We start from the raw sequence: 14,724 nt of genomic DNA on the forward strand, positions 1-14,724 counted from the left end.
CAACAAGTTTCAGCAAATGGTTTAGGCTCAAATGGTGCCAAGATGGTTGCACACCCTCGCAAGGTAGTCACAAAATGTATGAGTAATAGATTGATTGGTGACTTTTTTTTTTTAAGACAATGAATTATGTGTGTAGTAGAAAAAATGGATGCGTTAAAAAACAAGCCTAAACTTCTATCGTATATAGTGACATGTTTATCTCTTTTTGTGACATTATAAAATGCTAAATGCTTAGTACAAGTTTGAGAGAAATTAAAAATAAGTTAATGTAGTCCACTACTATTATGTGTTAGTTATTTTTGTTATTTCTGTGCTTATACATGTAATCTAAAATTTGTATAGTTCTTCATGCCACATAGACAAGGATAACTTAATTAAAAGATGAAATATATGTCATATTTGTTGAACAAAAATCACTATTAACCTATATTAATTTTTCAAATAATGTAATAATATCCTTAATCTTTCATTTTAAGTTTTTCTCTCTTTTGTTGGCTAAATGTACTGAAAATTTATACCCTTATTTAAAATATATCTTCTCTTGAAATTTGTTCCTCCTTTGACACTGAAATGAAATATGAGGCTTAAAATGATCTAAAGTTGGAATTAAAGGGTGAATGAAAAGCAAAAAAAATCATATGCTAGTTTCTAGTTTCTCGTCTCGTTAGTCTCTTTGTCCCATTGGTATTGTACATATGTGTCTTATTTTGGGGCACTTCTTTGATCTATGGTGAGGACACTTAGATGAAATGACTTAATAAAGTCAAACTTCTTATATTATGCCTCTTGTATGCATTGAAATAGCTGCTAAGTAAGATTTTACAAGTTGAGGCTGCATCGAAAGAGGATCTTGAATAATTTATTTTTAAGTTATAAGTTGGCGACATTCATGAGAAGTCGTCTAAAGATATATTATTATCAACAGTTTTTGCACATTTTTGGGGCTTGCATTAGTTTGATTTTGTGGAATCTGAATAAATAATCAGAAGAGGTTTATAAGATTCTTGTATAAACTAAATACTTATTGAATGTGTAAGACTAGCTTTTTTTTAAAGATAATGACAATATGAATCGGAGCTAATAGTTGAAATTTTGCATTTGTCTTGTTTATTACCCTTACTTCTCATATTAAAGATAATGACAATATGAATCAAAACTACTTTATATGTTCTCCTACTTTCCAACATTATATGTTCTCCTACTTCTCAAAAATTCCCCCCTTTTGATGATGATAAACAATGCTTTATCACACATCAAGACTCTTTGTCAATCACCAAAATTACAAACACCATATTCTCTTATTCCCCAACAACTTCCCCATTTTTGATGATGACAAACAATGCATCATAGTTTACCTTGTCAAACATCAAAACACTTTGTCAAATCATCAAAACTACAAATATCATGTTTCGTGTTTCTTATTCCCCATCAATTTCTCCCTTTTTGATGATGACAAACTATGCATAATATGTCTCTAACCCACATCATATAACTTCCTCCTTTTGGCATCATTGAAAACCAACAATAAAGAACTCGATTAACATACAATGAGTGCAATACCATTTTAACTCATGGCTACTTGGGCAACACTTTCTAGTACACTTCTACTAACAATAAGGTAAGTTAATCTAAGGATATTAGTCATCTTACACTCACACACATCAAGATCTTCAATGAGAAACAAAATAAGCAAATATGTATTTGTTTAAGCCCTTAGAGCCCTAAATCAAAAGCATATGATATCATGAGTATGAGACCGACACAAGCACATCAAAGAGTCTGAAAAAATGGAGGATAAGGATTGGGATGAAGATTACTAAAGTGAGGATGAAAGGATTTTTACTACCATCAACAATTTTTCAAGTTCGCCCATTGTGCACCAGCTCAATCATTATGATCAGTTTCCTTAGAAAATGAAATTTCATCAAGAGAAATATGAGGTCTATCATCAGTTAAGCATATTCATTATATATCAAGGAGACTAGGTGAGTATTTTCAAGCATTAGGACCAACAACAACAGAGTTATGACTCCCTTTCTTTGAACTTCTTTCAGCTACAACATAATTTTAGTTTTTTTTTGTAAATCTGGTCTAACTCCATAAAATTTTCACTCTGCCATGGCCCTTTAGTTAGATAGCCTTTTCTTGATGACATTTCGAAGGATTACCAAATATAGGTAAGAGATTCATCACATTAATTTTGGTGCAATAGAGATGGGTTTATAGATAATTAAGGCAAACACCGATAATAGTTTGTTCCCAAGAGATTGTTTCCCCTAAGAGATATCTGGTTATACACTTGGAATGGATGAAATATCAATTTGGAATTTGTGAATTTGATTCAAATGTGAGAGGTAAAACAAGGTTCCCCCGAATAAAAGCAAGGGTGACTTTAAAACTGAGGTCCTCATCATTTGATTAGTTTGGGTTTGAATGATGCTTATTGTCAAAGAGAGGATTCTTGGTAATTTTTAAAAGAAATGGATTTCGATGATCGACCAGGTTTACTAGTGCTTATGTTTGACACGAACTTAGAAAATTCATGCATTGAGAAAGAATGGTGCATACTTGAGTATTTCAGAGAAATCAGGTTCTCCTTTTGTGTGTTCCTCAATGATTTGCTTAATGTTGTTAGTAAAAGAGTAAGAAAAATATCTGTAGATCTTCTAAACATTATTTGAGATGTGCTTGGAGTGTGTACATATTACAATAAGCAGATATTCATTGTATAACCACTAAAGCATAATAATATTATTAGTTTGCTAGCCAATTATTAAAGGAAATCATGATAATATATCAGTTTGTTTTGACAAAACCAAGCTCTCTAGATGATTTTTCTTAAGTTCTTCATATTCAAGGTCATCATGAGTATGCTTGCATCATCATATTCTACCAAATTAAAAACATCTCAAGCTGAGTAACATAGAACCATATCTTGTATTTTCATAAGCGGTACTCTCTTCGATTTGATAAAAAATGAGCACACAGCCTCATACTAAAAAAGATATCTGATCGATTTGATGTCAGGTACGATTAATGAACCTATCAATATCCAATAACTTCCAATAAATAACGATAACCGGTTCATATGGCAAAGTTCTCCCTAAGGTGTATCAGACTCTAAGTTCCCTGATTTCTCTGTTGTTCCCTTTATCTCGATAATCCCAGTAACTCCTACTGCAAGTGCATTAATGATTGTCAGATATGGATCGGGTTCATCTTTTATGTTCTCTAAATTTGCATCATCAAAGATATTTGATATCAAGTTACTTTCTTCAATGTCAACCTTTTTATTCTGCTTGAATGATGACTTCACATATTTCCTTTTTGTATACGCACCATACACAATATCTTCACGAATTTTGATTTGGGGAATCCCATGAACCAAATCCTTCATGACTAGTTTATTTAAATGAGAGAAACTAGCATGACACATTCTCTTATGTCAAAGTAGAGAAATATCATTAATGATGCCAAGACAAGTAAGATTCTCTTCATGAAGACACATGATGTCAATTTTGTACACATTCTTGTGTCTTTTTAGAACCAGGTTCCCAGAGTTAGTGTTTGGCACAAGACATTCAACTGATGTGAATAATACATTATTTTTTTTGTCATACATTTCAGAGATGCTCAACGAGGTGTGCTTCAATTCTTGAACATAAAACACATTCTCTATGGCATGGGATTGTGAATTTTCAACTTTGTCAATCTTGACTATTTCACATTTCTTATCATTTTCAGGAACTTCACTGCCGCCTTGAAAATCAGAGAGTGCGAGAAATTTTTTACCAATTTTTGCAACTGTTTGGAGCATGCCCTATCTAGTACCATGTTGACCTTTTTTCTCTCACCTTCACCTGAAACACTAGTGTAACGACCTGTTTCCGTCATTATAGAAAAGTCAACAGAGAAAGAATTTGGGTCAGAAAAACTTTTTGTAGTGACTTGAGATTCTCTAGCCAAGTCCAGATTTGGATGGAATCGGAGTCACGAGAGTCTAGGGAAATCTGGTAATGAATAAGAGATTCAATAATGATTTTGGTTGCATTAAAATATGGCTAAAACGTTAAGAAATTGATACGACTTTACAGAATCGAATTCGGGCGAGTAGAACTCCCGAAACTGATCTTAGCGTGAGCATGTAGTTATTGAGCGTCCTGAATTAAGGCGTGTTGTGAAATGGGGGTTTGGAACTCAAATTTTGACTCACTATCTCCTTGTAAGCCGTTGTGGCGGGATTATTCCCGCCAGGGCGAGGCTGCTGTAGCGGGTTGGGGACCGTTGTAGTGAGAAAGTCGCGAATTAAGTCGGGAAAAACCCCAAAAATGTTATTATTCTATAGTTTTCGTTCTTGAGAGCTAAGAGACGAACCAAGGCAAGTTCTTGACAGTTTTCCACCTCTTCTAGCGCTAAAGGTAAGGATTTTACTCTCCTAATCCATTTTTCGATCCGTAGATCTTAGATTTTTGGTTAATTATTATTGGGGAAGGGTTTTTGGACTGAATTTAATGGTGGAAAAAAGTCCTAGCTGCATCTTAGGATCATGGGTTTGGTCTAGGGTTATTGGGTTCGTTATAATCTGAAAAATTAGACCTTTGATTATTGATCCTTGCGTATATTAATTGTTTGTAGACCTAGAACAAGGGGAAAGAATCCGGAAAGGGAAGATTCAACTGCTTATATATATGTTTCACTTACTGGAATAGTCGTGTGATCCTACCAGTACACTATGTTGGTGTACGATACTGCACTTGCTCTTTCTTTGTTAAGTACATGACAACTTCAGGGGGCTACTGACAGACCTCGTTTAGGAGATTAGTGAGCAAGATCGGATTCAAGGGTGAGCCAGTTCTTTCAGGCTGCCATGGGTCCTCTATGTTTTAGTCCACACTTTTCGGACTCAGACTTTCTAGTTAGATATTTGTTTGTTTAGTTTTGGGTTTTGATTAGTAAAGTTTCAAAGTCACTTCATCCAATTCTAAGCATCAACGGTCGTTAGTCAATATAAAACCCAACTAAATGAGTTGGGGTCGAATCCCACAGGGAGTGGTATGTGTTTAAGAGTTAATTGGGAAGTATGAACATAATCAAATCAATCATAGAATAAAAATTATCGAATAAAAACATCATTCAAATCAAGGGGTGACACAAATGTCAAATAGGGGGTTTTGGTTTGAAATTATCAACTACAAACTGTGGCAAACAATACGAAATAACAATAATGAGAGGGTTCTTGGGATGTGATTCGATTATAGGCTAATATAGACGAATGGGTAATTGCAACTATTAGAAAATAGCTAGATATTAGTGAGTAAGCTAGGCTATATAAGAGATAAACTCTCTCAAACAATTTACCCTGAATCAAGTTGATTTCTCTCGAACATCAACAAGCATGCTAAATAAGAACAACCCACACCTTAGTCCATTCACTCTCTTGAGCTGAATGTGTGGAATTGAGTTAAGGATTCACTCTCTCGAGCTGAACCCAGGTCAACCCAATACCCACAGACCATCAATCACTAAGTTTAGTTTTAAAACCTCTCTCTCGAGCAAGCAAAAAACACAAGGGTAGAACTGCATTTGCAATTATAATTCTAAATTAAACGAAAATTAATGATTGAACTCACTTCTAAATAGCATTTAAACTAACAATTAGCAATACCTATAAACTAAATTAGCCCATAATCACATATTCACACCCCAATAATTGGGGTTTTAGCTAGACATTATAAAAAGGTAAAAACAGTTACCAAATTGATTATCCATCAATTGGGTAAGTGTAGATTCGTCCTTACGATTCTCCAATTCGAAAAATCTCAAAGACCCACTTCCAATTTCTCAAAAGTGAAAAACTTCGATTCTTCAAAGCTTAGGAAAAACTAGAGAAAACTGTCTCACCAGTTCAAAACTCAATAATAGACTCAAAATATATGAGCTAAGATACTAAACTAAATGTTCAAAAATGTATTTGTAGTCGCCAAAAATGTGCTGCGAAGAGTCACTCGGCGAAGTAAGTCGAGCTTGCTGCACCACTCGGCGAACCACCTTTTGGTAATTTCCATCACCTTTCTGCCTTGACATTCAACATCCTCAAGGTCTGTAACTTTGGGCGATCCAACACCGCATAGCGGAACCACTCGGCGATCTGCCGACTGCTTCTTTCTCTCGTCAACTTGGTTCTTTCCTTCAGGGCTTGGCACACTGGAACTTTAGGCGGTCAAGTAGCCATTCGGCAACTCGCCAAGTGGACTTTTTAGATTTCACTATATAGTATGCATCAATAAGAACGGAAGACAAGGATTGCAATTGTTTCTTGGAATAAATATTTATTTTAGACTTAGTTTCAAGAAAATTTACCTCTGGTTGTTTTTCCTTCTCTTCATCTTTATCAGAACCTGTTCCAGCCATTAGTGCCTGCATTGTTTCTTGTGATTGACGGGTTTTTCTTTCCTCATCTGGTTCGGTTATGGCGACTAGTGCAAGAAAGTCATATTTATTTGTTTTCTCTATTGCAAGCAATGGCCGATTTTTGAATCCACCATCCTCAGACTTTTCTTTTGATAAGTTTCCCATCGCGGCAAATGCTTTTTTCATTGAGAGATCTGCTTCTTGATTAGTTTTTCGTCTGTTTGTGAGAATATACTTATCATTCTTGGTCTCTTTTGCTTTCTATGATCCATTTGTCTTATGCTCTAGAGCCCATAGTAGAAAATACTTGATAGTGTGACCTGAACTTCCACAGTTGTGACAGACCCGTTCTCTTTGATTTTCAGTTGTTTCTTGAGAGTTCCTCCTTTGAAACACTTGTCCTCTCTTTAACATTCTAGAGAACCTCTTAGAGATTAGTGCGATATTTTCTTCCTTAAAATCTTCAGGTGTTGTGGCCTTCAGAACCAGGTTCTTCTTTTTTCTCTTTCCTTTGATTTCCTTTTCTTTGTTTTTCTTGAGTTCATAGATCATGAGATTTCCAATGAGTTCATCCATAGTTAGTGTATATAGATCATGTGCTTCAGTAATAGCTTCTACTTTGCTTTCCCAAGACTTTGGAATAATACTAAAAAGTTTTCTGACGACCTTACAATTGGGTATTATTTCTCCTAGTGAGTAGATTTCATTAATAATTGTAGTGAACTTGGTATGCATATCTTGGATTCTTTCACCTTTTGGCATTCAAAACAATTTGTATTGTATGTTTAAATTATCAATTTTAGACTTCTTTACCTGAGTTGTTCCTTCATGCGCAGTTTGTAGAGTTTTCATCTGGACCTATCCCATATATCAAGATCTTTTTGGTTTTAGCATTGTTCTGAATTGCAAGTTTATCCGCAACATTCCATTCTTTCCTATCCTTTGGTACCTGAGTGGTTCCATCAGTTCCATTCTTCATTGGTATGGTTGGAGCGTCCAACAAGACTCCCCACATGTCTGGATTTTCTCCTATCAAGTGATCCATCATCCGGTTCTTCCACCATCCATAACACTTTCCATTGAACAGTGGTGGCTGAGTTTGAAAAACTCCTTCTTGTGGTGTAGCCATTAATCCTTTTCAAGATGTGAATCTTTTAATGAAAATATCTGCTTTGATACCAATTGAAAGAAACCTTACCACCTAAACGAGAACCAGATTATTATTTGTTTGGCTTGATAACAACGTGACACAATAAAACAATGATTTTATCGTGGAACCCTTCCTCCCTCAAGGAAGGGAAAAACCACACAATGATTTTGTTAATTTCAAGAACACTTCAAGATTATAACTCAACAATCAAAAGGAATTAACTCAGGAGCCTTTACTCTTCAACAATTAACTATAATCGAATACTCTACACTCCAAGAAGTCAAACCCACTTCTTGTTACTATTCTCTCACACTTTCTCTCAAACTCTACTCTCCAAGAAGTCAAACCCACTTCTTGTTACAATTCTCACAAACTCACTGTCCTAGAAGTCATACTCGTTTCTTGTTACAAACTTCACTAACTGCTCTTCAAGAAGTCAAATCCACCTCTTGTTCTTCAACCTAGGAATTGTTACAACTCAATAATAAACCTAGAACAAATCAACAAAGACTAATAAACCTAGCCTTTAATTGATCAGACTTCAACATTCAATAGTTCATACTAAAACACAACTCATGACCCTGGTTCCAGTGTTGTTGTGATGAGGCCTTGTAATTTTGCTCCAATGGCTATTGCTCTCAAGATAATGACTTTCATGAATATGCAATAGATATCGCTCTACCTTTGTTGGAAAATTCTGTCAATTTGTGTTTATGCAAAGATGATTTTTTCTTTCTTTGGCTTGAACCTTTTATAGAATTTGTTTTGATAAAGGAAAGAAATTTGTTTCCCTAGAAAACTAATCATTTTCCTTATTGAACTTGCCTCTTTCCTTTCCTGTCTAGAACTTGTTTATATTTACCTCTTTCCTTCTTGACTTGAATTGCTATTTCTTTATTTCTTTTCTTCTCTGCTCTTTTGTTTCAACTATTTCTTTATATCTTTTTACGCTCCTTTATTTTTGCACTTTAATATTTTTCTTCTTTGCCGCAAGCTCTCATATTTGTACAGGTTGTCCGCATTCATGTTTGGGGACCTGGTTCTTCACCTTATAGAGTACACATAAGACAACAAGTAGTAAACCATGTTCACTTTATCAATAATCAAAACTACTTTATATGTTCTCCTACTTCCCAACATTATATGTTCTCCTACTTCCCAACAGAAAACTCCAACTTTAAATGACTGAGAGCCATGTTATTGATGATCTCACCAATAATATCATCCTAGTTTTCACTAATTCAAGATTTAGTATGTCAAAAGACTCTGAGACACAACAACAACCAAAGTGTATTAACTTTTTTTTTGTCAATGACCCCTACTTCTGTTTTAAGATTGAAAAATTTGATGCTAAAACATTTTATTTAATTATTTCGTTTGGTTTCTAATATCCACATCGGTGACCGACTAATCTGGATTAGCGCCGGATAGAGCCCCATTTAGAGAAGGGGTAGCCCTGCATAATGATCGGTTTGGTTTGATTTGAAGTTTATCCGTTATTGATTTATAGAAATGCTAACTGTTATATACCTATTAAGATATTGACTTATCATTTATTGATTTATAGATTTAAGCATTAAGATTTTACACAAAAATAATAATTAAGATTCACTTAGAAATAAGGTGACAAACAAAATGAACCATGCACATGAGTTGACAAATTGCAACTTCCTTAAAGCAAACATTATCAAATTTTAGAATAACCGAGAGCTTGAGACAAAAAGAGATAAGAGTATGAAACTAAACACTAAGTCAAGGACTTTATATACCAAATGGTATACATATAATTATTTCATTTACTATCGGGTTATCGATTAACCCATTGAGAAAAATCTCAAACCGTTAGGAATTGATAACCTGATAATAAGAAAATAAAAACCATTATCTTAACTAATAACCCATTATTGATAAATCAATAACTTATTTTTGATTCGGATTATCAGGTTCGGTTCAATTTTTAACAAACCTACTCGCTGCCAAGATTTTTTTATATCCACGGCTTAAACCTGAAAATTTTGATTAAGATAGAAATAGCCTCATCTACTGATGGCAATGCAAAAATATTTTATATGAACAAATAAAAATGAACTGCGACGTAATTACTAAGAAAATTCCAAGGATATGTTGTCACAAACGTGGGTTCAAATCAATAACATTTTTTGGCTGGCGTGTCAAACCAATAATAAAGTTCTTTATATTCTTGAAACCAAACCTATAAGTTTTTACTATATTGGAAAGGACAATTTCAACATGTCAGTTTTCTAGTATTAAATTAAACTTTAAGGGTATTAAAGTCTTTTTAAGAAATTTGCAAGATAAACTTGCTTAAAAAAGTAGTATATTTTGCATTGTTATTTGATCCTAAGTAATAACTCGGTCCTCCTTTTTCTATTCAACTACAAACTATACCATGCCATTCAAAAATATGATCGGTCCCACTTTCTTAATATGTCATTGAAGAATATGGAGGGACCCACTTTCATTTTTTTTTTTACTTATTCATTATTTAAAAATTAAATTTCATTTTGATTATCATTTTTCACATAAATATTTTTTTAAAATCACATTTTATCTATCGTATTAATTAAATATTAAACATCAATTAATGTAAATAGTGTAATAAAATAACTATATCAATTACTGGAAGAAGATGAGGAAGGATTGCATACCCCTTCAGGTCTACAACTAGTATTTATAGAGCTAGCTGCAGCCTTGAGGGAGATCTTGGAAGATCAAAATAACAACATGCAGAGTGTGATGAGGATGAGGAGATGGAAGAAAACATTCAAAAAATCAGCAGAGCTGGAGACCTATCACCTCGGCATGTTAATAGTTTGAAGCGAGAGTTCAAGAAAGGTAAAGCTATCATACGTTTACAGGTAAAAAAGCTATCATACGTTTACAGGTAAAACCAAGGAGTAAAAAGGATCGGAGTGTAGTGATTAATCAATGATTGATAAAATAATTTTTTGGAATATAAGATCAGTCAACACTCAAAAGTCTTTTGAGCGACTAATGATCTACAATGAAGGCATCATTACAAATATATAGCGATCATGGAACCATTTAGGGATCCCAGTGAACTAGAACAATATAGGAGAAAGCTGGGCTACAGAAATGCCTTAGTTAATAGGGCAAGCAAAATCTGGATTTTTTGGGATGACGATTATGAAGGACATATTGTAGCAGACTCGGTTCAACAGCTAACAATAAAATTAACTAGGTACAACACTTTTGTATTGGTTTTGGCAGTATATGCTAAATGTAGCCATGAGGAAAGAATAGACCTATGGGAAGATTTACAACACATAGCTGCCGACTCAGACATTTCTTGGGTTATAGGAAGAGATTTCAATGTGATTCTGAGGGAAGAAGATAAACTAGGAGGGTTAGCTTTTACTCAATCTGAAGCAGCTGACTTTGCTCATTTTATAAACAATTGCGGTTTGTCAGAACTAAAATTCTCAGGAAGTTTGTTCACATGGTGGAATGGAGGAGTAGAAGAGGAATGTATATTCAAGAGATTGGATAGGGTCCTGGTTAATCAAAAATTCCAAGACTTGTATCCGTCTAGTGAAGTTCATCATCTTGTGAGACAGGGATCAAATCATGCCCCACTACATATGCGCTATAGTACTACTGAGGAATCACATATCAGGCCCTTCAGATTCCTACACTTCTGGACTAAACATAGAGGCTTTGAGGAGGTGGTTCGACAGCACTAGAAGTCGGATAGACTTGGGAGCCCGTTTATAGTATTTCAAGACAAGTTGAAGAACACTAAGATGGCATTAGCAAAATGGAGTAAAGACACGTTTGGTGATATCTTCCAAAAGATAGCCACTTTGGAAGATATAATCAAGGCAAAAGAAGTGCAGTTTGAACTCCAACCAACTCCTTTTAACAGAAGTGAATTGAGCAAGGCCAAAGCAGAATTGAGGAAATATCTAGTAGTGAAAGAGGAGTACTAGAAACAAAAGGCTGGCATGAAATGGTTTAAGGAAGGGGGTAGAAATACGAAGTTCTTTCACTCTTATGTAAGAGGGAGAAGAAATAATCTACATCTAGACCGCATTATAAACATTAGAGGGACTGAAGTTTCTGATCAGATTAAAACGGGCGATGCAGCAGTTGAGTTTTATCAAGACCAATTCACAGAAGAGGGCAACAATCAGGAGTATGACATGCTACAAAATATCCCAAAGTTAGTTACAGATGAGCAGAACGAGGAGATGACTAAGCTTCCAAGTATTGAGGAAGTTAAAAAAGTGGTCTTTACTTTAAATGGAGACAGTGTGAGTGGACCGGATGGCTTCACTCGTAGATTTTTTCAACACTGTTGGGATATAATAGGAGAGGACTTGACAAGATTAGTCAAAGTGCTATTTTGTGGACAGGAGTTGCCCAAATTCATTACACATACCAATCTTGTGTTGATCCCCAAAAGGAGTTTGTGCAGGAATTCAAAGACTTAAGGCTTATCAATTTGAGCAATTTTACAAACAAGGTGATTTCCAGAGTGCTGCATGAAAGGATAGTTAGAGTGTTGCCTAATAATATCTCACCCAATCAATCAGGATTTGTGAAAGGAAGAAGCATAACAGAAAATGTATTATTGGTACAAGAAATAATACGGGATATTCACCTACGAAATAAAGAGGTCAATGTAGTGGTAAAGTTGGATATGGCTAAAACATATGATAGAGTGGCTTGGGTATTCTTAACCAAAGTTCTACGAAAGTTTGGTTTCTCAGAAGTGATAATTGATATGGTTTGGAGGTTGATTTCTGCTAATTATTACCCAGTATTGATAAATGGACAGTCCCATGGATTCTTCCACTAAACTAGAGGACTAAAACAAGAAGACCCACTGTCACCAACCTTGTTCATTATAGTTGTTGAGGTGTTATCAAGATGCCTCAATCAACTTAATGAGCAGGAGTCGTTTAAAGGATTTGGAATGCCAAAATGGGACCCTAAAATCAATCACTTAGCCTATGCAGATGACACAATCTTGTTCGATTCAGGGGAGAGGCATTCAGTGATCCAAATGATGAAGGTATTGAGGGACTATGAAAGAGTGTCGGGACAAATGGTCAACAAAGATAAGAGCTTTTTCTACCTGCATGAAAAGACTCCTTTAATTGTAACAGTCAGGTTGCGAAAGCTGACTGGAATCAGGCCTGGTAACTTTCCATTCACATATCTAGGTTGTCCTATTTACTATGGAAGAAAGAAAAAATGTTATTTTGAAGGGTTACTCAAGAAAGTTGCTGCCAGAATTTTCTCATGGCAAAACAAATTCTTGTCATTTGGTGGAAAATACATTTTGATAAATCATGTACTGCAGTCCTTACCAATTTATATGCTATCAACACTGTCCCCACCAAAAGGTATTATAGATCAAATTCATCAGATGTTTGCTAAGTTCTTTTGGGGTAACTATGCTGGAGTAAGAGGAAAACATTGGGTTGCATGGTCGGAGATGTGCTATCCAAAGAAGGAAGGAGGTCTAGGCTTTAGATCCCTTTTTGATACATCAAATGCTCTCTTTGCTAAACTGTGGTGGGTTTTTAGAACTCAGAAATCATTGTGGAGCACATTCATGTGGAACAAATACTGCAAAAAACATCACCCCATATTGGCTCATAACAAGGGTGCATCACATGTATGGAGAAATATGGTACGAGTTAGGGAGGATGTAGAACACGAAATATGGTGGCAACAGAAAGAAGGTACTGCCAGCTTTTGGATGGATAACTGGACAAAACAAGGTGCTCTTTATTACATAGAACCACAAGGAGTAGATGAGGAAATAGAGGTTAAAGAGATGATCTTGAATGGGCAATGGAATATAGCAAGACTCCGTCAACTATTGTCCCATGATATGGTGGATTGTATACTGGAAAACATCAGTCCCACCATGAATATGGATGATCAAGATAAAGCTTGGTGGATGGGAAATGCTCAAGGAGAGTTCACTATTAAATCAGCTTTTGAGTTAACTCGAAAGAAAAGAGAAGAGAAAGAATGGATGAATAATATATGGCTCAAGGGGCTACCTCTTAAAATCTCGTTCTTTTTTTGGAGGGTCAGGAGACAAAGAATCCCCACAGATGATGTTCTCAAAAGAATGAGAGTAAATTTGGTATCAAAATGTCATTGTTGTAATGTGGGCGAGGAGGAAACTATACAACACCTTTTTCTAACAGCTCCCATAGCCCAAAAGCTATGGAAGCACTTTGCTTCATGTGCAGGTATTAGCTTAGAAGGAGTTCATTTGCAACAACTTATTACAATCTGGTGGGACTGGCCAGGACAACACAAGGTGAAGCAAATATTTAAGGCAATACCACCAATTATTATGTGGGAGCTGTGGAAGAGGAGAAATGCTCGAAAACATGGGAAAGAGGTGTCATATTCGAGGTTGCTGGGACAATGTCTACACACTGTCCAAATGCTACTGAAAGTGATGTACCCAAAGTTATGTGAAGGCTTTCAGAACTGGCAGGAAATGATTACAAAACTAAGCGCATATAAACCAACTTTGTACTATAGATTAGTGTATTGGNGTAACTATGCTTGAGTAAGAGGAAAACATTGGGTTGCACGGTTGGAGATGTACTATCCAAAGAAGGAATGAGGTCTAGGCTTCAGATCCCTTTTTGATACATCTAATGCTTTCTTTGCTAAATTGTGGTGGGTTTTTAGAACTCAGAAATCATTGTGGAGCACATTCATGTGGAACAAATACTGTAAAAAACATCACCCCATATTGGCTCATAATAGGGGTGCATCACATGCATAGAGGAATATGGTACGAGTTAGGGAGGATGTAGAACACGAAATATGGTGGCAACAGAAAGAAGGTACTGCCAACTTTTGGATGGATAACTGGACAAAACAAGGTGCTCTTTATTACATAGAACCACAAAGAGTAGATGAGGAAATGGAGGTTAAAAAGATGATCCTGAATGTGCAATGGAATATAGTAAGACTCTGTCAACTATTGTCCCATGATATGGTAGATTGTATACTAGACAACATCAGTCCCACCATGAATATGGATGATCAAGATAAAGCTTGGTGGATGGGAAATGCTCAAGGAGATTTCACTATTAAATCAGCCTTTCAGTTAGCTCGGAAGAAAAGAGCAGAGAATG

General features: G+C 35.4%; 2 protein-coding genes across 2 annotated transcripts; both read left to right on the forward strand.

Moving 5' to 3' along the window:
* Positions 1-10,617: 10,617 nt before the first annotated feature.
* Positions 10,618-11,286, forward strand: LOC125845653 (uncharacterized). Its single transcript, XM_049525200.1, has one exon. The coding sequence runs from the start codon at positions 10,618-10,620 to the stop codon at positions 11,284-11,286; it is 669 nt and encodes a 222-aa protein (XP_049381157.1).
* A 60-nt stretch (positions 11,287-11,346) lies between these two features.
* LOC125845654 (uncharacterized) lies at positions 11,347-14,147 on the forward strand. Its single transcript, XM_049525201.1, has 3 exons — positions 11,347-11,525; positions 11,649-11,856; positions 12,501-14,147. The coding sequence occupies exons 1-3, from the start codon at positions 11,347-11,349 to the stop codon at positions 14,145-14,147; spliced, it is 2,034 nt and encodes a 677-aa protein (XP_049381158.1).
* The last annotated feature ends 577 nt before the right edge of the window (positions 14,148-14,724 follow it).

The sequence above is a fragment of the Solanum stenotomum genome, chromosome 11 (genome assembly GCF_019186545.1).
Source record: "Solanum stenotomum isolate F172 chromosome 11, ASM1918654v1, whole genome shotgun sequence".
Lineage (NCBI taxonomy): Eukaryota > Viridiplantae > Streptophyta > Magnoliopsida > Solanales > Solanaceae > Solanum > Solanum stenotomum.

Excerpts from the sequence above, each read along its gene's own strand:
- LOC125845653 (XM_049525200.1), top strand. The coding sequence starts at position 10,618 with ATGGAACCATTTAGGGATCCCAGTGAACTAGAACAATATAGGAGAAAG.